This window comes from Phanerochaete carnosa (genome assembly GCF_000300595.1).
Source record: "Phanerochaete carnosa HHB-10118-sp unplaced genomic scaffold PHACAscaffold_7, whole genome shotgun sequence".
NCBI classification, from domain to species: domain Eukaryota; kingdom Fungi; phylum Basidiomycota; class Agaricomycetes; order Polyporales; family Phanerochaetaceae; genus Phanerochaete; species Phanerochaete carnosa.
In genome coordinates this window covers 980356-1003100 of record NW_006767634.1, presented here as the reverse complement: position 1 = coordinate 1003100, position 22745 = coordinate 980356, and the positions used below count along the sequence as shown (strand labels likewise).

Sequence of the window (22745 nt, the reverse complement as noted above, 5' to 3'; positions counted from 1 at the left end):
CAGGATGTATGGGATACACGACGTCAAGGGAACAGGGGACAAGCCACGGTCAATGCGAAGAAGCGGTGCCTGTGAGATGTTGAGGACCGAGAGAGGGGACGCGTGCCCGCCTGGCTACCTCCACTTGGCGTGGTGGGAGAGCATGTGGATGGGTCATGTTGCCTCATGTTGCGCCAGGGACGGCTCGACTGATCGCAACTAACGGCTGCCGGAGAGGGGACCGCATGGTGAAGGACGCTAGTTGGAGGAGAGCACGCGGGTGCTATTGCGCGCGTCCGGCGAACTGGTATCAGCCGTTAAAATGCTGTATTGTCGAAAAGCCTGTGTGGCGTAGCGCGATCCGATCGGGGTCGTGCGAGGGCGCAGTGTGATGTCGGACAGGGCTTTGCGGGGGCTGCAGCACATCGCAACAACCCGTCATACTTATCCTCTCCAATAAAGCGATAAATGAGTCTGACTAGGTGTGACTCGTTTATGCGATAACTGCAAAAGAAAGTTTATAGGGGACACCCACCTTCACGGATGAATATCAATGTCTCGCTGCATTTAACATCAGACTGAGTCGGAAGGAGCCATCGGTGTGGCGGCAGCATGAGATAACCTGAGATAACCGCTAGAACTTGAGCGCAAGCCGCTGACTTGGGAGCAAGCGACGCGCACCTGATTTATTCCCTCGCCAGTCGTGTGACCGCGAGGCGCATCAATCCGATAGCGCTCACGGGGCTGCTTGATCGGGTAATGTTCGTTGGTTCTCCGCGCTTCTGTCGTCGACGACATCTGCCATCACCGGCTGCACGCCGTTGGCAACGGTGAGCAGATAACGCAATCTTTTGCAATGTGGTACGGCCGCCCAGCCCTAGTATTTGTAGCAGAGCTAGGGAGATCTCGGTGCGCCTATACATTTACCCGGCCCGCCGACCAACCTTCGCCCGTGCTCTGCTCAAAGTGAGCGGGCTCAGCGGGCGAGGGGGCTCATGCGCGCCGATAAGGAATGTCGAACGCACAGCTGTTGCGGCCTTTGTCGAACTCCTCCCCTCCGTCGTTGCCGTTGTCGAGGACTCCAGATGACCGCCGTCGGGGCCAGCGCGCCGTGTGGGCTGCTCGAGAGGAGCCGGGACAATTTTCGCAGGTCGTGGACTTCCTGTCCCGGTGGATACGTAGCTCAGGAACGATGAGCCGTTGGTTTGCCACCAGGATAACGCGGGGAAGCGCCAAGTACCATATGGTCCCTCATCAAATCAATTCCATTGGACTCCATTTGCCAGAAGAAGGTGCGTATAAAAATTGCGCACGCCCTTCAATTCTCCAGCGAACCTTCTCCCCCCATCGCTCTCGCAGCCGCGAGTTTGCTCCTACCTCGCCTACCCAGTAGTCGTCTAAGAGTCACCGAGCTCACACAATGGCAGGCTTGCAGACAGATGATGCCATGTTCGCAGGATACGCTGAGGCTGAACATGATCAGTACATCCTGGAGAAGAAGCTCGGCAGTTCGCATGATCACATAGTCTCCGAGACTGCATCACACGAACTCGACGGGATCCACGACGGCCTCGAGTTCCCCACAGACGACGAGCGGGAAACCCTCCGTCGTGTGCCAGATGCCATCCCATGGAACGCGTACCGTAAGTACTCCTCGGTTGAGCCTCCGACCCCTCTAATCCCTTCTCAGTCATTGCCTTCGTTGAGCTTTGCGAACGCTTTTCCTACTACGGTGCCACCGTTGTCTTCGTACGTATCTCTCCTATCAACGGCCATCATCACGAGGTGATGACTGACACCGCTTTTTCGTCTAGACCAACTTCATCCAACAGCCTCTGCCACCTGGTTCCAAGACAGGTGCTTCCGTCAAACAGCCTGGTGCCCTTGGCTTGGGCCAGCGTGCATCCACTGGTATCTCGACCTTCAACAGCTTCTGGTGAGTTTTTTCCATTCAAAATGATTCGGACTGGATACTGACAGCGCTTAGGGTATACGTGATTCCTCTATTTGGCGCTTACATCGCCGACACAAGATGGGGTCGCTTCAAGACGGTTTGCGTCTCCGTCGCTATCGCTCTCTTCGGTCACGCCCTCCTCATCATCTCTGCCATTCCTGGTATTATCAACCACAGCCATGGTGCTTTGGCATGCTTCGTGATCGCCATCATCATCATGGGTCTCGGTACCGGAGGCTTCAAGGCGAACATCTCGCCACTTGTCGCTGAGCAGTACCGCCGCACCAAGCTCTTCGTCCGAACGGAGAAGAGCGGCGAGCGCGTTGTTGTTGACCCAACGCTCACTACTTCGCGTATCTACATGGTGGGTAAAGTTTGACCACAGTCGAGCGACCACATATGCTAACATTGCTTGGCGCAGTACTTTTATCTCTTCATCAACATTGGTGCTCTTATTGGCCAGATCGGCATGGCGTACTCCGAAAAGTACGTCGGCTACTGGCTCGCGTATACGCTCCCGACGGCATTGTTCTGCTTGTGTCCTTTTGTTCTCTATATCGGTCGCAACCACTACGCCATGTCCCCTCCGCAAGGTTCCGTCCTTGGCCAGTCTCTCCGCGTCTGGCGTCAGGCCTTGAAAGGACGCTTCTCGTTCAACCCCCTTAAGACCTGGAGGAACCTTTGCGCGCCCGACTTCTGGGAGCAGGCTAAGCCGAGCAATTACCAGGGCGAGAGCCGCCCCCGCTGGATGACCTTCGACGATCAGTGGGTGGACGAGGTCAAGCGCGGCTTCAAAGCTTGTTCCGTCTTCTTGTGGTACCCCATTTACTGTAAGTGCTGATATCTGCCGTTATTGTTCACTCACCAATTCTTTCCAGGGCTCACTTACAACCAACTGAACAACAACCTGACGTCTCAGGCGGCTGTCATGTCCACGCACGGTGTTCCCAACGACGTCCTTTCCAACCTCGACCCCTTCGCCCTCATCATCTTCATCCCCATCTGCGATCTCTTCATCTACCCTGCTCTCCGTCGCGTTGGCATCAACTTCACTCCTTTGAAGAAGATCACCGCTGGGTTCTTCACTGGTGCTTTCGCGATGGTTTGGGCCGCTGTCGTCCAGCACTATATCTACAAGACCAGCCCTTGCGGCTACACCGCCGCAACGTGCTTCGACAGCGACAACAACCCGCTCGTATCCCCGCTTAACGTCTGGATCCAGACCGGATCCTACGTCCTTATCGCCTTCTCCGAGATTCTCGCGTCCATCACGGGTCTCGAGTACGCCTTTACCAAGGCGCCGAAGAACATGCGTTCGCTCGTCATGGGCGTGTTCCTGTTCATGTCTGCGATCTCGAGCGCTATCGGCGAGGCCTTCGTCTCGCTCTCCACAGACCCGCTCCTCGTCTGGAACTACGGTGTCATGGGCGTCCTCGCGTTCATTTCCGGCATCATCTTCTGGTTCCAGTACAGGCACCTGGATCAGCAGGAGGACGAGCTCAACATGATCGACGAGGGTCACATGGAGGGGCCTGCGAGCGAGAAGCACTGAGCGGCGCGCTGTCGTTGACGGGAGTTTATCTCCCGCTTTGCCTGGTCTTGCAGGGGGTGGGGGAGAGTTGTATGTTGGGTGTATGCTTACGATGTTGCGATGCCAAAGCAACGATATTACATCGTGTATCATGCCATCACGAACCTAGTACGTGTACAGTATCCGGGTTGTTAATCATTACTTGTTGTCTTTTTCGATCCCGAAGTTCGCTCAGTAGGACAGCTTGTGAGACGCAGGCAGATACGGTGGGTGCTCGTCTTATCTTTGTGATTGACAGCGGCGTCAGCCATGAGTCTATTTCGCTGCCTTTCGTAGCATTGTGGACACATGTAGGCGGCGATAGCCCTGTCTGCATAATAAATGAGCAACTTCTGCTCGCGTACGCCCTTTCGTTGACTATCTGCAGTTATAAACCCGTGCTGCGGTTCTTATGATGTTCTCTAGTGGTGCTGGAGTTCATTTGCAGCCGCTATCCAGTCTCATCTCTTTCCCTTCAGCTGTGACCATCCGAAATACTGACACCGTATTCTTCCACAGCAATGAGCGACACTGCACTAACGCTCATCATCTCATGTTGAATCTGGACCTTGATTGGACGCGTTTCGCACCGCTCAGGGATGCTGCTAGCGGGGAGCGATCACCGAGAGCGTGCCCTTCTCGCACAGCACAGCTGTATGCCGACAGGGTCGTCAAGAGAGTCGGGAAAAGATGTAGCTGACCTTTTTACCGGCGCGCCGAGGCAATTAGATCATGGCAGAGACCTGGAAGAGTGGGTGCGAAGCCTCGGACGCCTTTACGCAGGTGTTGTTTCACCGTCCCGCACCCCTTCGTGGCGTTGTGGATACTTGTGGGCGCTGCTGCGGTGGATCTGGATTTTGGGTACTCATTGTCTCCACAGTTTTTTGTTCTTGGCCTGCGTTCGACGTGTGTCTCGCGGCGGGCCCTCCACCCTCTCGCCCAATCGCATGTAATTTAGATGCGTGCGCGTTTGTCTAGACTCCGGTGATCGTTATTCAGCAAGGGCCGCCAGGCACCTTGAGGCACCTCGTTGTTATGAAACGAAAATATTCCGATTATTGCCGCTGCGCAGTCTAGACGGCGGCCGTTTGCGTGCACTGTTTCTTATTTTCTTTCATCTTCGCCGAGTAGACAAGCATGAGTAGCGTGAGCGTATCGGACTATACAAGTAGTCTCGCGAGCGGCGCTCTTGCCTCGTCCCCCTTGGTCAGCAGCAGCGCTGCTTCTGGTACGCAGTCGAGGCTGTTCAGCAGCTCGACTGCTTTGGACTCATCTATACTTGCCTCCGCAAGCAGGGTATCTAGCTCTAGCTTGGGCACAACAAGTCCATCTTCTACGGCGGCGTCCGCATCCTTCTCGTCCACATTCGTTTCATCCACACCTTCCTTCAGCTCTACACCTTCTTTGACTACTCGGGCCCTTTTAGAATTGGAATCGATATCTGCGTCTGCGACTCGGACTACACTTGCCGACGCCTCCAGCACAAACCGGGCCTCACCGTCTGCAACCTCCGACCCCTTCGGCGTCTCTCCTTCTACCGTTCCTACCTCCATAACTCTGCAAGGATTTCAGGATGGACCAGCATCCATCTCGAGCCTGGTGCTTCTAACCACTGCGGAAGTGGTTCAACATTCGCTTTTCTCGTCAAGCTCTTCACTCCTTCCAGATAATGCGGTCGCATCGCAAGCGGACGGGAGTAGCCAGGCAACACAGGGCGTTGTGACTACAGTGACCGCGCGACCTTCTGCCGACTGGCAGAATGCGTACAGTGCGTCATATCTCTCGAGCGCGGGGAGCGGTGAGATACCAGGTTCCCCGTCGAGCTCCGAATCTGTTGATGTGCCGAGCTCATCATCCTGGTGCGTGCGCTATGACCTCTGCACTTTACGGATGGCTCATTATGGTCGCCTCTACAGGCCAACACCTGTCAATGTCGGTCCTGACCCTTCAGACACGGCAACACAAGTGCACACGGCAGTCTGGATGACCACGCTTGCGAGCAACAGCGGTACTGCGACCTCAGGACAGGTTGTCGGTGTGACGCAAGTCACAACTAGGTCATACGGTATTGTGAGCACAGCTACGACTGTCCCGACAGGTAACACAGCGAATGATAGAGCGGGAACTGCCAACCCTGGGCACGGGTTCGTTCGTTGTTCTCTATTAAGTATTGCGGTCATTGACTGTTGCTCGCACAGAACGAACGCCCTCGTGGTCATTCTAGTTCCCGTCCTCGTCGTCACCGCGTTGCTCGTCCCTTGCATCTTCTTCCTCCTACGCATCCGCCGGCGACGCCAGGGACATTTCGTGGCCACTTACGAGAACCTCACAGTGCACAACACATCCGACACCGAGTATCAGCCTGAGGACAGCCTGCGCCCGCCATACGCCGACACGCTCCCCAGGCGCGATAGCGGGAACCCGCTTCCGTACGACATGCCCTCGATCCCGAGCGCGAGCATGTTACAACTCGACATGGCACAGGTGTCGCGCGCCCGTGCCGACTCGCGGCTCGTGTCGCCCCTCGAGGACCCGTTCGCGGACCACGTCGACGCGCACGCGCCCCTTTATGCCGAGTACTACGTGCATGGGCGGAGCGACAGCCGGGGGTCCCAGTCTCAGACGCGCAGCCCGTCGGTGGCGAGCTCCACGCGTACGATCTCGCGCTGGAACACGCTGACGAGTCCGGTGTCGCGCAGGGGCGCGTACAGTCCCGCGCCCACCGATTCGCGTGCGGGATCGCGCAGTGGGCACAGCCTGCTGACGCGTGGACACTCAAAACATCACACGGACGCCTCTGTTGACCTGGCTACGCCGTTTGAGTGGGATGGCATGGAGGATCCGTTTGCGGACCCTAACAAGCATGGTGTTGATTGATTCTAATGCGCAGGATGATCTGTTACACTACCGTCTATAGCTGTCGAGTATTCTTCTTTTTCTGTTAATCATAGACTGTATGGACTTCTTTAGGACTGTACCTGGACTGTACGTTAACATCTCCCCGCATCTGAGCCGTAGTACTATGAGCGCCAAGCGTGAGAAATATGATGCTCGCCGGAGTTTTTCGATTTCCCTTCTTCCTCCACACCAGTGCAGTAAGTGGACTCGTTCCTCTTTCACGCGCCTTCACTAATACTATAATGATGGCATAGCCTCGGTAAGCATGTTCAGGCTATCTCGAGCATGGCGAGCATGTAGCGCGAATGTAGAGCTCTTGCGTTGCTCTGCAGCACACCGGCGGATCGCCCGGCTTCTCTCTGGGACGACTGACAGTGCAAGAGGTCCTGAGGTGCCGTACAGGCCGTGTCATATACCAGAGTCGTCTCGCGTACCTTGCTCTACGTCTTGGGATATGTCACTTGATCACCCTGTCATCTTGCGAGCAAACGGCGCTGCAGATTCGCCAGGACTCCGCGCTCGGAGATTGATGAGTGCTCTAGTGAGCCATAAGGACAAGTTAGTCGAGGTTGAATTGGACACCTACGACGACATACCGAACCAGGAGTTCGACAAGATTCCAATGCCTCTCGGAAAGTATCTAGAGTGGCTGCAAGAGACCCCGGAAGGAACCATCGGTGGTAAGCCGCTGTACCTGGCCCAGTGGGTAGGGAGAGAGCAGGTAATGCGGCTATACTAGCACTCGTTATGCATGCCAGCATACTAACTCCGTGCTATTTCTCAGGTAGATGCTGTAGGTGCCAAGGTGCCACCTCTGCTGCAGCCCCTGCTGGAGAATGGCAGTGTTGACCTGTACATGGAGGCAATATTTCTCGGGCCCACCGGCGCGGTGGGTCCTTGTTTTGTATCCATGCGTGATCATTGACCGACCATAGGACCTCTAGGTGACCCCGTTTCACTACGATTCATATATGAATCTATTCCATCTTCAGGCCGCGTCTGAATCTACGAAATTCGCGAAGCACGTACTGCTCATGCCTCCATCCACCTCGGATATGTTGCGGCACGCGCAGAGAGGCAGCAGTGTCTTCAGCAATACATCAAAAATGAAAGTCCGGCTGCGTCGAGAGCGGTCCTCGGCCTCTGGGATTCCTGGCGTGCAGTTTCATATCGAAGTCCACCCGGACGCGCCTCTGAATGTGGCGGAAGCCGTCACTAGGCATGGGACGACATGTCTAGTGCGGGAAGGGGAGACCCTGTTTATTCCTCGGGGATGGTGGCATCGAGTCGAGAATGTCTGCCTCACAGAAGAGCCACAGCCCCTTGCAGGATGGACCGCAGGTGTATCATGGTGGTTTCTGCCTAGAAGCGGCAGCCCTGCGAGGCCAAAGCCCGCCTTCTGAGAAGGGTATGGGAACATGTTTCGTCATCGTGCGCGCGTTATTAACTGGTAGGTGCAGACCACGCGTGACTTGCCTGTTAATCGCATGGCAATGCTCATCGATGCATATCTCTTCAGATGGCTTCTGCCCCCCATGCTGCCAGTCGCGTGTATGGCCACACCTCCTGCGTCCTTCCCGTTCCTGAGCCGACTAGGTTCATAGCGAGGGTTCTTTTCCCGCCGCTTGCCGGGGCTGTGTCTTGACATGGCACATCGTATTGACGACAGCGTTCTGCGCACAGGGTGTGTGGGCAGTATGGACGGCGGGGCAAGGGCGCGAGTCGCATAAGAAGCAGTACTTGGTACAGTCATCCAATGTAAAGACGAACGTGCACTCCAGGGTACCGTAACAGTGAGACGGGCTTTTGTGGTCCGGTCAAGGCTGTACGCTTCTGAAGGGTTGGGGTGACATTGTGACAGCTCTGGATGCACTGGGAAGTGCATACGGTCAGTTGTATCGCCCATACCGACAGCTTGCAGGCTCAGAGACCGACTCGTGTGCAGTCCAGGGCTGTCCGATGACATTGCTCGATGGCTGTGCGGACCGACGTCGAGAGCGATGCGGGTAAGAACACGCATTAGTAAATTTTGTTACCTTATTTCAAAACGACTGTATGAACGTGATATGACTCGATCAATTCGCCAGCTCCGCTGGTTTCAGGGATTACTTACCCGTTGCTAATGTGGGGATCCGTACCTCCGATGCCTAAAACGAGGATCCTCAGCTGCGTGCGAGCCACGACCACCACAGCCTGCACGCCCATTTCCTGATTATATCCTACTGTCCTAATGTCTGCTCAGTCGCCGCAGTCCATTCTCTGAGCCTCTCCCGCCATCTGCCATGTCCAATGACACCCAGAAGGCCGACCAGATAGCCTACAGGTTCTACACAAAGCTCGCGCTCGTCGTGCATCATGCGCGGGCTACGAGTGAGCCTAACCCTCAGGCTAAGGCAGACAAATGGGTACGCTACTTGAGACTCTGGAAGAGTCCTGCTGACCCGGCTGACGTTGTCATCAAGTTTAACCTCGAGACTCCAGACACTGATGTGTTCAAGGAGTATACGCGAGTCTACCGTTCCTTGTCGTCCACGGTCCTGCCATCGACGTTTCAGCTTCAGGTGTTACTTGCTGTGCCAGAGCTGACACCTAACCAGGTCCTTGCGCATATCGAACCGGACTCGTCTCGTGTGCCCATAGACCCCACGCCCAAGTTCATTCTCCTGGAGACCTGGACCCTTGTCTTCGAACCGCATCAGTCACAGTCGCACCTTGGACAGTCACAAGAGCGTTCCGACGTAGCCCCTTCAACAATATACAAACATGGCATCTCATTGTTCAGAAGCATATTCACGCTTCTCCGCATATTGCCTACCTGGAAGCTCGCGAGGCGCGGGGGTCGGCTCAGGGGGATGAACAATGGAAATTTCAGTATTCAGGTTCGGGTCGAGCAGCGGAGTGTACACATGGACGGGGTCTTAGAATTCGGTAAGAGATACACATTGCTTCCTAGTAGTTGATGGCAATCGCTGACTGACTCCTTCTCGACCTCGACCATCGGTCCCGGATGTGCCTCATGCGATTCTAGACTCTTTAGTGCAAGGATCGACTCTCGCTCATCAAGTACACGACTTTCCACCTGTCTCCCACCCTAGGGGCACACTTTCTCTCTCAACCGTGTATCTTTCCACTCCGGATTTCAAGATGTTTGACCGAGAGTCATTGCTATCCTCGCGGTTCCTATCGCAGGCCGAAGGACCAGAGTTTACGCCGACGCTGCTGAGGAACCAACAGCGCGACTCACTCGCTAGCTCCCCTGGCAGCCTCCCGATGCGCACTTCGCTGCCCCGCTCGCAACCCTCATCTGCGGCAGAGCGATTCGTGCTTCCACCACGAACGCATACGCGTACTACGTCCCTGACCGGCAGTAGTCCGCGATCGCAGAATGTTGCGTTGCCCATGACGCGCGTCATGTCAGGCGCCGGGAACGCCGCAGGGTCCGCCTCTGGTGTATCTGATACCTCTTCCATACGCCACGGCACGCCATCTATCGGTTCTAGAGAGGAGCTTACACCATCCGCACTTGCCATGCGGCTGAGGAGGGACAGTTTTGGGGTGGGTCGTACAGTAAGTGTATCTGGAATTGGCGCACATATACTTGGTTTGAAACATCACCTGCAGGACTCGCCGGGACCGGTGCCAATCCGTACGTCGCGTCCCGCTCTCAGCCCTATCAATGCGTTCAAATCGGGCACAATGTCATCTGGCTCTCCGTCCGTCCATTCGCCGTCCACGTCCCTACGGCAGCACTCTCCACTGGGCGCCGGGCCGTCGTTACCCTCTAGGCCAGTTCATAGTTCACCCACGTCATCCCGCGCACCAGCGCTGCCATCACCCATAGGTGCAGGGGCTCCCGCTAGGCTACCCGGGTCGCCCATACCGCCACCACGTCCCTCACCTCCGACGATACCCTCTAGCCTAGGTGGCCCCTCAAGTTTAGGGGATCGACGATCACTTGCTTCTGCAGAGGGAACAAGTATACCAAGTGATTCTTCACCATTAGCAGGAGGCAGACGGTACAGAAGCAGTTTCGGTCATCGATACGCTGTCGCTCCGGTCGTGGGCAGTGAGGGCAGCACTAGTAGTGCTCCAGAACGCATAACGGTACGTCATGACGCGTTATACCATCCGCTATAATTGCATACTCATCGGGTCTAATTTAGCACGCGTCTTATCTCAGCGCGGCCACCGATGACGACGACATCTCGGATTTCGTACAGCAGATAGACCGCCGGAAGCCGTTGAATCGTGTCCGCGAGGGTTCGCAAGACTCCGCCGCGAACCCTATGGATCCGGTCTCGAACAAGCCTCCAGATTCCGGTCCGGCTGCTGGCTCCGCGCAAGCGTTATCGAGGGAAGGCTCACAGCCGATGCTCACCACGGCATCGGCGGTGGACGAGAAGCTCCAGCAGATGCAGGATACGTTCTTTGCAAGCCTGAATAGCATTGGGAACCGGCGCAAGAAGGACCGTGACGGCAGTAGCACGGGCTCATCCACCGCGCGCGCCCCGAGCTCTGGGCCATCTACTATCGGTCGGAGAACTTTAGACCCCATTACTTTCACGCCACGCGACGGCCTACCGAATGCGCCAACCGCGCTGGCTAGGCGACCTAGCAGCAGCGGCTCGCCAAGCATCAACGTCGGCGTGCCCGCAGCGTATCGCAGGCCGCGGCTCGCGTCAACCGGTAGTGCGACATCGAACATGAGCATCGCCTCTGGCGAGGTCTTGGGACGTATGGACCCCGAGATAGAAGACGAGCGTCGGCGGAGTCGCAGTGGACGTGACTGGACTAGCTGAAGCTCTCTTCCCCTCGTTTCCTACCCCTCTGTTTGAGAGCACCCTTCACGACTGGATTTTCTGAACCGACTACGCACATTCCGCTTGTGCGTGAGTCGGGATGTCTTGATTATTAGAATTGGACAGTCCATGGGATAGTCACATGTCTGGTATTGGTATTATGATTTTGCTTCTCCCACACCACATCCCATATCCACCTCCACCTGCCTTTGCGCTATCGCAGCTCCACGCTTGTTGCAAGCAATTCTTGTGCCGTAATTATACATTCAATAACTCTTGCCCTCTCATTATCCGCCCATCATCATCATCATCATCATGACCCTCTGGGCCCTCATCGCAATATTTTCATAATATCCCATCTCCCTATCTTGCCTCTCCAGTTCCTGTAGCACCACCCGCCATCTTCCATGCAATTGCATATGTACTATGTCAAGCCTATGCAGCTAGTTTTTACTCACCCAGAGTAGATTGCCATGATAAGTATTCCATACGCGGCAGCACAGCTGCTGAAGACTAAGATAGGACTGTGGAGGCTACAGAAAGAGTATACAGACTAGAATTACAACATGTGTGGGCGCAGCAGACCACATAAAAAGTAGCGTCACAACAAATCAGACTGCACGAACGTATCAGATAAGATACTAGCACTGGAGATGCGCTTGGCACGTACATTTCTTATTCACAATAAACGCAGCGAGGGCCTTGATCATGTTGGCCGTCTCTTCGCCGACTGGTCGAATCCATTGAGGCGGGAGAAGGAAACCGTACTGTAAAGAGCAGTTAGCGCAGGGACATGAGACTGATATAGAATGCTACGCACAGTGCCAGTGTCACGCAGATGCACTGCGTACGAGTACTTGACGCCAGCTTTGCCGTACATGTAGTCTACTACGTTGCCCGGTGCCCTGCAGCAAGCCGAGTTGGTCGTACCGATCTGAGATACAAAGTAGAGACGCACTTGTAGGTCGACTTGCAGAGACCACCAGCCTTGCGTCTCTTGAGTTCGATGTCTAACGGATCCAGAGAATACACATACCGTGAAGGTCGTCCCATGAGCAATTCGGATCGCTGCTGCTGCGCCCAACGCGGCCTCGAGCTGGTCCTCAGCATCCTTGGTCGTCTTCTTGCATGTGAACGACCAAGGCGTAGAGACTATGAGATCCAAATATGAGATGGAGCTACAGACCTTCGACCAAGGACGCACTCATCTGGCCGTAGCTCCTTAGATCGATATATGCGCGTAGGTTCGGCAGGGTCGTGATGAAGTTCGCGATGTTGTTCACCTCGGGTGACTCGAACGGACGATGGCCCGGGTACCAAGGAGCACAAGGATTGGCCGGGGCTTTTTTCGCGGCCTGGGTGGCGGGGAAGTCTGCTCTCCGTTTCCACTTGTGACCCTTCGAGCCTAGTCAGGCGGTGTGATCGTTAGGCAAGTAGCATGTACCTACCCAATTCCTACACGATGAGGATAAGTTTGCGCCAAATCGATGCAGAACATGGCCAACACACCTATTCATGTCCAGGCCTACGCATTTTTCGTTTGGACCGAGGGTCTGACGGTTCTTGTACCTAAGGGGGTATTATGTGAATAGACAGGCGAGACGCATTGGGCTGAGAGAGAGATATTGCAAGCACCCGATAGGCCGGAAAGAGTCTATAGTGTACTCACCACAGTCGGTCCGTCTCCCACGTGTATACATACCCGTCAGGATTGGGCACCAGCACGAGGTAAAAGGTCTGCAAACACGAGTTTGTTAAATCACGGGCAGAGGTGACGTCGTAGTCACTTTGAGACACGATGGATACGTCTATCAGAAAGTACTATGGAACTCACGTATGAGCTTAAAAGAGGGGCCATAGAATACGACTCGGACGGATCAGCAAGCAGGGCATGCGCAATGAACATCGCGGTCGACGTCGCAATCCACTGTGTCAATCAAGGTCAGGCAGTTCCATCCTATCGAGAACATGGCATACCTCCCGGGCATGCTGGGCACCCGTAATGACGAAGCCGGTCTTCTTCGCTTTCGTTCGCTCGTCCTTGAATATCTCAAGCGCAAACATCTCTCTATTCTCAACAGAGTGACCAATGGGCACGACTTTCACATTGTCTGGATAAAGGTCTAGAAGCTCCCTGGTAAAGATATAGATATCCTCAAGGGCGTGGTATTCCGCGTGGAAGGTGGTATTCGCTAGAGAACTGAGGTTCCAGTGGGATTGTGGTCGTGTGCGGGGTGCTTTCAGGAGTGCATTCGGCAGATGGGTGTCAACATGCGGCAAGTCGTCTAGAGATGGCGAAGAGGCGTTGGCAGAACCTTGTGGGAGGTAAACATCGACATGATGCTGGCCGACATGCCACACGTCGGCATTTAATGACCAGGAGAGCGACTGTAAGTGTGCAGCTGACATGAATGAAGACTCGATATCGCCACCGACCTGAACCAGATCCTCAACTACCGAATGTGCGTCCCAGCCACGCTCCGGGTCTGTTGTTATGCGCCGCAAGATGGCCGATGCTGCTGATGTCTGGTCCAGGACCATCTGGGACGCGGGGACATAAGCGGCAGACGACAGGAGCTGAACGACTGCGATGGCAGTATAAAGAACGGCTAAGCGAGGGAGCGACATAACCCGTTCTCTTTTGTTCTCCTCTGGCCGTTCGGACTACTATGGCAGTGAGAGCGTCGACGACGGCGTGGAGGCTGAGGCCAGGCTGGGAACAACGAGGCCAGGATGGGGACTACACCCTTCGCGGCAGTTGCCGTGCATGTGCTATGAGACTGGCAGTACTGACCTTTCCTCCTACAACGACTATCCCTATCGGTCCCATCATCTGCACGACCTGGCGCGACGACCACGACGACCCTCATGAACCTGAATTACATTACGCCACCCCCGCCGCCTCAGCTGCGTCCCCCAGCGTACCTGCAGGCACAGGCGGCGCAGCAGAAGGATAGCATCGACACTTGCCTCGATGCCCAGTCGTTAAGGACCCTCGCTGAGGGCGTGCTCGACATCCCCGAGTCTGAGGACCGTTTTTTCACTCTCACCAAGCCCGACGGCGAGGCCATCCTTCCTCTTCCGTCCCACCTCACCCAGATTTACGTCCTTAAGTGGGCCAACCCGACAAGAATTGGTGGCGGAGCCGGTGCCGCTTACTCGCTCGATGTCATCAGCGACGACTCCGCACGCGCGCGCACAAGGCATCTCTATATCACCTACATGGACGAGGCTGGTCCAAGTCGTTGTCGAGTGGCCCTTGCCAAAGCAATACAGCAGTTGGGCCCGATACTATACACAGCTGAGGAGGATGCACGAGACGTGAGTATCCTTCCATGATTTTCGACGCCCTACATCCCTCCCCTCTAACCGCGCTCCGACTTCTTTAGAGCCCAACGGTGTATGACCTGCGACACGGGAATGCTGAACTCATGATTCCCGAGCGGCTCGACTAGAGTGCCGTCTTCGTCCTCTATGTCAGATCTTACCTTTCTGAGCGCAGTCAGTTCCATGCTGACACGTCGTGTCCTTTTCATAGGATGTCGTACTATGTTTACTTGAGCAGATGAGCCCATAACAGGACCGGCCTTGTCGCGTTCTCTCATGTATCCATATCCTCAGGTTTCGACTGGCTGAGTTTGGAGCTTCTGTATTCCCCTCTCCTCCATCCTGAATTATCATCTGTCCTTAGCTGTACTTCCAATTTCCGTCACTGCCCTCGAGGGTTTGTGTCCCCAGTGCTCTCTCGCTCTGCAGAATGTACCGTGCATCCATGTCGCGACCCTGGGGTATGCTCACGGACGTTGCTTTCGATCCCTTTCACTTCTACCTTGTCCGTTCATCTCGCTGCTGCTGCTATACACGCATGGTCTGTCGTTTGCACCTAATGTACCGTCATTGCTTCGTATTTACCGGGCCTCTATCTGCAGGTTCCCATCATCGATCTCGAGCTTGCGAAATATTCCCAGTTGCTCGCTGCCACACCGCGCGGCCATGTCCCCGGCACTCCACCGTACGAGGTCGAGACCATTGTAAGTTCCTCACACCATAGGTTCTTTTACTCCACTCCCGAGGCCGATCATCACCTGACCCAGGCTCTTCTGGTCTCAGGCCCTTACAGACCTTAGGCCTCAGGCTTCAGCCCGAGCAAGTTGCGACTTTAACCTTGGCGCGGTAAGTTTCAAAGTCAGTCGTTCATGTGCTTTGTTTTTAGGCGCGAGCGACGGGTGTGAGCGCGAACTCTTCCCGTCGCGGCTGCCTGGACATGGGGGTGCCACGCCCATTGCGCGCCCTGTCTCGTCGTTAAGCTGCGCTTTCATCGCGAAGCAGTCCGCCTCCACTGCAGCAATTCGTCGACCGGCGGCGGTGTGTTCACTGCTCATTGCTACTGCTCTCTAACGCGGATTTCCAGGGTGCAAACCATCGGCTGTGCATTCAATGTCGAAGATCCGGTAGGCCGGCTAGACCTGACCGCGCATCGTGCGACACGTTTATCGATATCTAAACCCTCCGTCTCTCTCCGCGTGCATGTTTTCCCTGGTCGACTCATGTGCCTTGATCGGTCCGCGTGGAGCCAGTATTTACGGCCCCGCAAGTTCCTTGCGTTGCAACCACCTTTCACACCGAGGACGATTCGCCTGGACCAAATTGGGACACGCTTTGTGTACACACGGGCGAAGCGCACGAAATTATTTGAGTCAGCTGTGCATGTGAGCATTTTGAGTATATCTGCGGAGTGCCTATCTCTCCCATCTGCAGGTGCTTGCCCAGCACATTCTCAGCGCGAAGAGATCTTCGTATCAATAACGCGAGATGTCCATTTCGACGTGAGACTATTGTCGTTTGCAACTGAGTGTGTCTCTTACCCCGATCGCATTAGCGACCTCTCGGATGTTTGTCCCAGAGCTGCATTCACCATTCGCTCAGGTTCTTGCAGAGGGCAGTACGACAACTACTCTCCAGGCCGTCATCTGGTATATCTTCTTGTCTCGCCTCTTGATTCCTTCCAGAGCAAGCAATCTTTCTATCAAATCCCGTACGTGTATAGCCGAGTGTAATTCCGCAGCTAGACGGCTAGGCAACAGTCATATCAAACGATGTGGTACTTTAAAAAGCGTTATTGTGTCGTGAACCCTCTTACTACAAGGAAAGGTGCGTAATCTCATCTACAAGACGTTAGGAGTATGTTCGTGCAACTGACCCTAAATTCAAGCCTAGTGCATGTTTCATGGGAACAAGAGAAGAAGATCGAGAATGAAGATGATGAATGGCGACAGTCTACTGCTCTAATGCCAGGATCGCAGGTTCGCCCTGCTTCACGCCGGCACGAATCCTGATGATGTCCTGCTTAATCAGCCCCGCCTCATTGCAGAGCGACCGGAAGATCGAGTTTTCGCGGTCGAACAGGTTCAGCGGCGTGTCGAACTCGGCAACGCGCCCGCCGTCCATGACAAGCACACGGTCATAGTAAACTGCACGGCCCCGTTAGCCATTTTTGTGGAGGAAATGAAGGTACGAGCTTACCGATCGTGTTCAGGCGATGTGCAATGCATATCAGGGTTGAAGACGCGAACTCGGTCTGAATCGTCCTCTGAAGCTTAGCATCGGTCTCGACATCGACGCTGCTCGTTGCCTCGTCCTGATTCGTGCATGAGAATCTCGGGCTAGACATCAAACCTTGAAATAAGGCTCTCACCAGGACGATGATTCGGCTGTTCTTGATCAGCGCACGGCACAGGGCCAGCAGTTGCTTCTCGCCCGCGCTGTAGTTCGATCCTGGCCAACTGCTCAGTAAGGCCTTACGCCAAGTATCACAGACACCTACCTTCATCGGTCACGGCTGCGTCCAGGCTAAACTTCGCCTCAGTCGTCGAGTCGACAGGGCCCTCTTTCGGGAGCAGCCACGCTCGCTTCAGCGCCTCGATAAGCTCTGCATCGGTCCGTGTATTTTGCGGGTCGCTACGTCGGCAGCTAATGAACAAATGGAGGTTGCCAGCTTGGGGAAGGACTCACAGATTCTCACGCAGCGTGCCCAAAAATAGCGTACTGTCCTGCGGCACAAGGGCTAGCCGGCTTCGGAGGACGTCAAGACCTACGTCACTGGTTTTGTGACCATCGATGGTGATACTGCCCGCCTTCACGTTGACGATCCTAGTGAGAGCCTGTATGTCAGCAATCCCATTTGTGTGAGAAGACAGAACTATGGTCACCTGAAGAGTGCCTGAAGCAATGAGCTCTTCCCGGCGCCCGTGCGTCCTACAACCCCAACTTTCTCGCCGGGGTTGACCTCGAACGTGACATCTTTCAGTACTAATGGCAGACCCTCCCGGTACGCCAGGTTAACATCCTTGAACTCTATCTTGCCTTGCTCAGGCCATGAGGCAGGGGGGTCGTTCGGCGTCGTCGTGGCGCCCTCCGATGGTAGCTCCGTATAGTGTAGAATCTACGCTGCGGTCAGAAGTGCAATAACGAAAGCTTATACGAAAGCTGCGCACCCGCTCGACAGCATTAAAATTCTGCTCGTTTTGGGCATATGTAGACACGAGATCGGCTGGGGAGGAGGTGAGGAAGCATACGAATGCGCGGGAGAACCGGACGTACAGAAAGTTTGGGTGACTGTTCAGAGAATTGATATCAGTTACCATCCGCTGCCATGTGTAAGAGCGAACTTACTGCTCAGAGTGTAAGATAGCACTACTCCAATTTTCGAGGGATTCACGCTTTTCCTGAAGCCTGCAGCAAACAGCGCAATGCCGAGGATGAGGATGTTACCGAGGAAATCGAGCCGCACGCTGAGCCACCGTTGGATAGCAATAGTCATGTAGTACGCCTGGTTCTCCATGTTAAGACCCTGCTCGGCAGTGTGAATGAACCGAGGCTGCTCGCGGTACGCTCGTACGGTGCTCAGACCAGTCAAGGTTTCTGTGACAGCACATCAGTAGCGAACACGTAGAGATTTGAGAGAGTTGACTTGCCAGAGTATGAGGAGTATAATGCGGACCTCATGAGCGAATCGAGGCGCTTCGTCTCTACCGAGGTGCGCCGATAAAAGATTGCAGTCGCGTAGTAGAAGATGAACAAGGGTACGAAGATGATGCCAAGAAGTGGGAACGTGTAGAAGACCAGTGCTACGGTACCAGCGACATTGCTATTATGCAAACTTAGCGAGCGAGGGGATGACACCCAGGAGTGAAACCGACCTTGCAGTAGACAGAAGTTGGAAGGCAATCATCGAAATCTCTGTGTCGACAGTGTCTTGGTCCTTGGATAGCCGAGACATCACGCGTCCTGCTCGTTCATCAGCAACTGCAGGCCTCAAGCTTCTCTATATTTGCTTACCCATGGGGGTTGTATCAAAAAACGCTATTGCCGAATGCAGGACCGCCCAGAGCGACGCCCTGAACATTCGCAGACCGGCCGATAGACTCGTCAAACTGCTCAACAGTCAGCGCATACTGACAATTCACGCCCGCCATTCTTACCTGATATGGAAACTCAGCGCAAAAGAGAAGACAGCGATAGATATACCGAGCGCTGCATACGTCCCCATGTAGTCGCCGCTCCTGAAGCCGTGTATACTTTGCGCTGTCCAAAAGCCCAGGAAGAGGTTATTGGCAACTGTGCAGGTATAAGAATCAACACTTCTTGCAAGGATTGTCTATATCCGAGCTGCACGGACGCACCACTAGCTCCCTGATACCCAGCGAGCAACAGCAACAAAATCGGGACCTGGATCAGGCCACCTGCGAAGCGGAAGTATCTGGCATAGACCTTGCCCGCGACTGAGCCAGTAATGCGCTCTTCTTCCTGTATGAGCCCAGCCTTCTTGCCTTCCTTCTTCGCACCGTCGACAGCCTTCTCCTGCTCCTTTTTCTGCTCCTTTTCAGCCTTCTCTTTCTCGAGGTTGCCGTACTCGTCCATGACGCGCGAGAAGAGAACACTGTTGTGCATGAGTTCCTGTGCGAGTTGTGGAACATCGTAAGATACGGGCATAGGAGTGAAAATAGCTGGAAGTACTAACTTGGAAAGTGCCTTGCTCAGCGATCACTCCGTGTTCCATGACGTAGATGTAATCTGTCTTGTCGAGGACATGTAGCGCGTGTGTCACCAACACTCTCGTCTTGTCAGCGAGTGGTCCGGTCAGCAAGCAGTTCTCAAGGATACTCTTGCCAACGTAAGCGTCGACCGCGCTGAGCGAGTCGTCCATCAGCACAATGTCTGCTTCAGAATACGCTGCACGAGCCAACGAGACGCGGGCCTTCTGTCCGCCTTCGCCAACAGTTAGCCGTGAACAGTCTGCACCGGCCAGAGGAACATACCACTGAGGTTGATGCCCTTCTCACCGATCTCGGTGTCTTCGCCATTCGGCAGCATCTCGAGGTCGTGCTCGAGGCAGCACGCCTTGATGATTTCACGGAGTTGTTCTTTATCCTCGGGCTGACCGAAGAGTATGTTCTCCTTCAGAGTCGCGTTCATTATCCATGCCGATTGTGGGACATATGCTACCGAAGACGAGAAGACGCACTGTCACAAGACCGTCAGTCAGTTAGGCAAGCGGAATACTAGGTCAACTGAAGATCTACCTCTCCCCGATTCTTGCGCATTTCACCGATCAATGCTTGCAAGAGGGAACTCTAGAAGGGGTGCATAAGCGCGAACCCTCGATAAACTTCATCCAGACCAACCTTTCCGCTCCCGACGCGCCCGACGATAGCCACAAACGAGCCTTTTGGAACCTGGAGCTTCAAGTCCTTGAGCTCAAACGGTATCTCGTCTTTCTTGCCCTCTTTGGTCTTGCCCTCTTTTGCAGCGGTCGGCAGGACACCTCCCTTCTTCCGCCTAAACAACCCCTTCTTCCTTCCTTGCTCCTTCTTCTCTGGCTTCTTCTTGTCCCCTGTAGCACCCCCCTTTCCACCGAGACCGCTGGACTTGCCCGCCTGGAACTTCCCTCCAGCAACGGCAGCCTTGTCCGTGGTCTCCCACTGGAAGTCACCGTCGACGTCAACAGCGAACGCGCATGACTTATCGATCTTGTACGGCTCTGCGAGCTCTTCAGCCGTAAGGAAGGAGCCGATACGGCCCAGGGCGACCGCGGCGTCCGCACAACTGTCGCCGACGGACTGTGATCAGCCTGGTATCATGCGGATAAATGACTACGAGACTTACTTAGCAATGACTAGTGGAAAGAAGACGAGAGGCGTGCGAATAATCTACGGACACAATCAGCCGGTGACAACACCAAGTACTTTTCCACAAGGCGTACTCACGTTGAAGAATTGCAGTGAGCTGAAGATGATGGCAATGTTCAGATCGTGGCCGCTCAGAGCATAGGTAATCTATGAACAACTCAGCCATAGAGTCCCATTTCTTTAAAACACAGACGCTTACGAAGGACAGAACTGTGGCCAGAATTGGGATGATAGTGACAACTGCAATCAGCATCGCACGAGCGAGTCTGCCACCTCACTCAGTAACATCTTCGAATACACAGGTAGAAGGAGCACCTACGCAAGACCGCGGACAGCTTTCAGCTCCCGTTCTCTCAGGGAGCCGATCTGGTGGGCGTAGAAGCTCTCCCATGCATAAAATTTGATCAGCCGAATACCCTGCAGGACTTCCGTGCTGAGCCGGACACGCTGGTCAGTCAGCACAACACCCCTCTTGCGATGCTTAAACATCATCTTCACGATCACAAGCTGCAGAGGGAAACCGAAAAGGAGGACGCCGAGTCCGACTAGTGCAGAGTATCCCAGCTGCAAGCTGGGTTAGACATAGACGAGTGCCGACAAAAAATGTGCGCTCACGTTGTTCAGGAGCAAACCGACGCCAATAGCAATCTGAATCGGTGCAACCCACAGGCTAGGGCTTGATGAGAGCGCGCTCTTCGGGTCATTCAAGGCAACTCACTTGTGTATGAATGCGCTACTTCTGTCTAACCTTGTCGCGTCCGTACTAATCATGGTCGTGATCTTCCCAACGCTGTGCGAGAGCCGAGCCCGCCCACTGAGGCGCAGCGATTTACGAAAAATCGCCCCAATAATCTGTGATGAATTAGCTTCAGGAAGAAAGCGCCGCACAGAAGTCACATACTCCTGTTCGGACTGACAGCCCGGTAGTCATCGTAACTAAGATGAATGTTATAGGTGGGTCAATGGTTACAGGATGAGGTCAACGTACGCAGCATGTAATGATTCGTCATCTGATTTTAAGGAATTTAATATTGGAGACCACCTTGCATACTTGCACTCACCAGACTAGCGACCTCTGACAGATATTTCAGTATGAGCAACTCAGAATGCGCATATACACGTTACCTTGCATGACAAATAGCGCGAACCCGAGCCCTATACCGTAACCGATACCCTGAGGCTTCGTGATACCCTCTGCAGCCGCAGCCGCAGCGCCGAACTTGTAATACGTGTAAGAGTTGGTCAACCATGTGAGCAGAACCTTGTTCAGTAGCGGCGTGGTCGTCTTCAAAGTATCTGCAATGGAAAATTGGGGTACTCGGTCTATTGCTGCGAGCGACCACGTAGACTGGCCACTACGTACCTGAGGCGAGCTTCAGCGCTCCAGCAATCCACCACCGCCAGAAGAACGTCGTGTGCAGTGCTCTGAAGAGGGATGCGTCATACGTCGGCTTCGACTCTGACTTCTTCTGGGACGTCCCCTTGCCGGCCGGAGTCACGCCGCTCTCGAGTTCGGGCTGAAATTTCTCGGCGTCTTCGGCATTTTTCTCCGAGCTCTTGGGCACATCGTCCTGCTCGACTGTCGTGCTCGAACGGGCAGTAGATGACGATGGGTTAGCATTGGCGTCGCGGAACTCGACAGGCCGTTTCTCCGGTGGACAACGTGTGTAAAAATTCCGCTCTAATTCATCGCTGAGATTATTTGTCTGCCTTTCTGTGGGAAGTTCCCAGAGGTCTGTGTGAGCGCATCGGCTCTGTCAATGTCTGGGGATGGTGTCAAGCAGAGTTCCTGGAGCGCACCGTCTTTCTGTAAGGGTCTCGTGAAGCCTACCCCGAGAAAGGAATCAAGCCAACCAAAGATGAGCTTAGACAAGAGGCTAGGTGATGAAGGAAAGCTTGTCAGCACCGACACATCGCACACGGGTAATGAGCTGAGGAGGGACTTACGACGCTTGGCCCTCCGGTACAACCTTGCCCTGGCCGAATGCAGGCGGCGCGGGTGGCGGGTGGAATGGATTGTACATTCGTTGCTTGAGGTGATCGTGACGGCGCCGGCGGCACACGAGTACGAGTCACGGAGGTGGTGGTGGCAGTCAGAGTGCACAACGAGCTATTGGACCATCGAGAAGAGGCAAAAGTCAGAGGACGAATGTAAGCGGCACCGCAGCCGGTTGCACATGGAGCCAGGGCCGTCTTCGTCACTTCGCGATAGTAATACGCACCCGCGCCGTGATAATCTGTCCCGTGACAGAAACCTTCGTGGTCGTGACTCCACGTTTTCGGCCTGTCACGCCCGCCATGTGCATTACTGCGAGCGACAGGGATGAAAAAGGGATTAAATGTAGCGAGGAATCAGA

General features: G+C 54.7%; 7 protein-coding genes across 7 annotated transcripts; 5 read left to right on the top strand and 2 right to left on the bottom strand.

Moving 5' to 3' along the window:
- The first annotated feature begins 1334 nt into the window (after positions 1 to 1334).
- Positions 1335 to 3685, top strand: PHACADRAFT_259421 (uncharacterized protein). Its single transcript, XM_007397848.1, has 6 exons — positions 1335 to 1622; positions 1670 to 1728; positions 1794 to 1915; positions 1967 to 2297; positions 2355 to 2763; positions 2812 to 3685. Exons 1-6 carry the CDS (start codon positions 1400 to 1402, stop codon positions 3483 to 3485), a joined length of 1818 nt encoding a protein of 605 aa, XP_007397910.1. The 5' UTR covers positions 1335 to 1399; the 3' UTR covers positions 3486 to 3685.
- Positions 3686 to 4701: 1016 nt separating this feature from the next.
- Positions 4702 to 6598, top strand: PHACADRAFT_259419 (uncharacterized protein; the record flags this gene model as incomplete). The annotated part of the gene is made up of 3 exons (XM_007397847.1): positions 4702 to 5362; positions 5420 to 5647; positions 5702 to 6598. Coding segments are annotated over exons 2-3 (836 nt in total), but the record flags the coding sequence as incomplete, so codon positions are not given.
- A 63-nt stretch (positions 6599 to 6661) lies between these two features.
- Positions 6662 to 8155, top strand: PHACADRAFT_259417 (uncharacterized protein). The gene is made up of 3 exons (XM_007397846.1): positions 6662 to 7122; positions 7186 to 7809; positions 7862 to 8155. Exons 1-2 carry the CDS (start codon positions 6667 to 6669, stop codon positions 7324 to 7326), a joined length of 597 nt encoding a protein of 198 aa, XP_007397908.1. The 5' UTR covers positions 6662 to 6666; the 3' UTR covers positions 7327 to 7809; positions 7862 to 8155.
- Positions 8156 to 8683: 528 nt separating this feature from the next.
- PHACADRAFT_30248 (uncharacterized protein) lies at positions 8684 to 11200 on the top strand (the record flags this gene model as incomplete). Its single annotated transcript, XM_007397558.1, has 4 exons — positions 8684 to 9329; positions 9430 to 9968; positions 10023 to 10505; positions 10565 to 11200. 4 exons carry the CDS (start codon positions 8684 to 8686, stop codon positions 11198 to 11200), a joined length of 2304 nt encoding a protein of 767 aa, XP_007397620.1.
- A 472-nt stretch (positions 11201 to 11672) lies between these two features.
- PHACADRAFT_259413 (uncharacterized protein) lies at positions 11673 to 13885 on the bottom strand. Its single transcript, XM_007397845.1, has 12 exons — positions 13637 to 13885; positions 13178 to 13576; positions 13035 to 13127; positions 12870 to 12937; positions 12710 to 12769; positions 12649 to 12655; positions 12405 to 12597; positions 12237 to 12352; positions 12159 to 12187; positions 12021 to 12105; positions 11871 to 11967; positions 11673 to 11816 (listed from the first exon to the last, which is right to left on the bottom strand). Exons 1-12 carry the CDS (start codon positions 13826 to 13828, stop codon positions 11812 to 11814), a joined length of 1344 nt encoding a protein of 447 aa, XP_007397907.1. The 5' UTR covers positions 13829 to 13885; the 3' UTR covers positions 11673 to 11811.
- Positions 13886 to 14025: 140 nt separating this feature from the next.
- On the top strand, positions 14026 to 15134 carry PHACADRAFT_259409 (uncharacterized protein). Its single transcript, XM_007397844.1, has 3 exons — positions 14026 to 14521; positions 14590 to 14676; positions 14739 to 15134. Exons 1-2 carry the CDS (start codon positions 14069 to 14071, stop codon positions 14653 to 14655), a joined length of 519 nt encoding a protein of 172 aa, XP_007397906.1. The 5' UTR covers positions 14026 to 14068; the 3' UTR covers positions 14656 to 14676; positions 14739 to 15134.
- Positions 15135 to 16305: 1171 nt separating this feature from the next.
- Positions 16306 to 22473, bottom strand: PHACADRAFT_259405 (uncharacterized protein). The gene is made up of 31 exons (XM_007397843.1): positions 22336 to 22473; positions 22189 to 22265; positions 21752 to 22123; positions 21514 to 21684; positions 21450 to 21463; positions 21377 to 21398; positions 21290 to 21324; positions 21107 to 21240; positions 21004 to 21058; positions 20708 to 20952; positions 20588 to 20654; positions 20467 to 20535; positions 20366 to 20409; positions 19885 to 20305; positions 19783 to 19833; positions 19519 to 19723; positions 19221 to 19468; positions 18883 to 19156; positions 18682 to 18817; positions 18539 to 18633; positions 18400 to 18487; positions 18175 to 18347; positions 17873 to 18121; positions 17801 to 17815; positions 17695 to 17750; positions 17410 to 17642; positions 17213 to 17350; positions 17025 to 17158; positions 16896 to 16975; positions 16724 to 16838; positions 16306 to 16671 (listed from the first exon to the last, which is right to left on the bottom strand). The coding sequence occupies exons 1-31, from the start codon at positions 22410 to 22412 to the stop codon at positions 16478 to 16480; spliced, it is 4287 nt and encodes a 1428-aa protein (XP_007397905.1). The 5' UTR covers positions 22413 to 22473; the 3' UTR covers positions 16306 to 16477.
- Between the last annotated feature and the right edge of the window lie 272 nt (positions 22474 to 22745).

Coding starts and splice junctions, on each gene's coding strand:
- PHACADRAFT_259421 (XM_007397848.1), top strand. CDS start 1,400: ATGGCAGGCTTGCAGACAGATGATGCCATGTTCGCAGGATACGCTGAG. Junction 1,729..1,793: donor ACGGTGCCACCGTTGTCTTC/GTACGTATCTCT, acceptor TTTTTCGTCTAG/ACCAACTTCATCCAACAGCC. Junction 2,298..2,354: donor CTACTTCGCGTATCTACATG/GTGGGTAAAGTT, acceptor TGCTTGGCGCAG/TACTTTTATCTCTTCATCAA.
- PHACADRAFT_259413 (XM_007397845.1), bottom strand. CDS start 13,828: ATGTCGCTCCCTCGCTTAGCCGTTCTTTATACTGCCATCGCAGTCGTT. Junction 12,353..12,404: donor AAGGAGCTACGGCCAGATGA/GTGCGTCCTTGG, acceptor TGGATCTCATAG/TCTCTACGCCTTGGTCGTTC. Junction 12,188..12,236: donor CTCATGGGACGACCTTCACG/GTATGTGTATTC, acceptor AAGAGACGCAAG/GCTGGTGGTCTCTGCAAGTC.
- PHACADRAFT_259409 (XM_007397844.1), top strand. CDS start 14,069: ATGAACCTGAATTACATTACGCCACCCCCGCCGCCTCAGCTGCGTCCC. Junction 14,522..14,589: donor CTGAGGAGGATGCACGAGAC/GTGAGTATCCTT, acceptor CGACTTCTTTAG/AGCCCAACGGTGTATGACCT.
- PHACADRAFT_259417 (XM_007397846.1), top strand. CDS start 6,667: ATGTTCAGGCTATCTCGAGCATGGCGAGCATGTAGCGCGAATGTAGAG. Junction 7,123..7,185: donor AGTGGGTAGGGAGAGAGCAG/GTAATGCGGCTA, acceptor GCTATTTCTCAG/GTAGATGCTGTAGGTGCCAA.
- PHACADRAFT_259405 (XM_007397843.1), bottom strand. CDS start 22,412: ATGTACAATCCATTCCACCCGCCACCCGCGCCGCCTGCATTCGGCCAG. Junction 17,351..17,409: donor TTGCTTCAGGCACTCTTCAG/GTGACCATAGTT, acceptor GGCTCTCACTAG/GATCGTCAACGTGAAGGCGG. Junction 16,672..16,723: donor ACATCGCCTGAACACGATCG/GTAAGCTCGTAC, acceptor GGGGCCGTGCAG/TTTACTATGACCGTGTGCTT.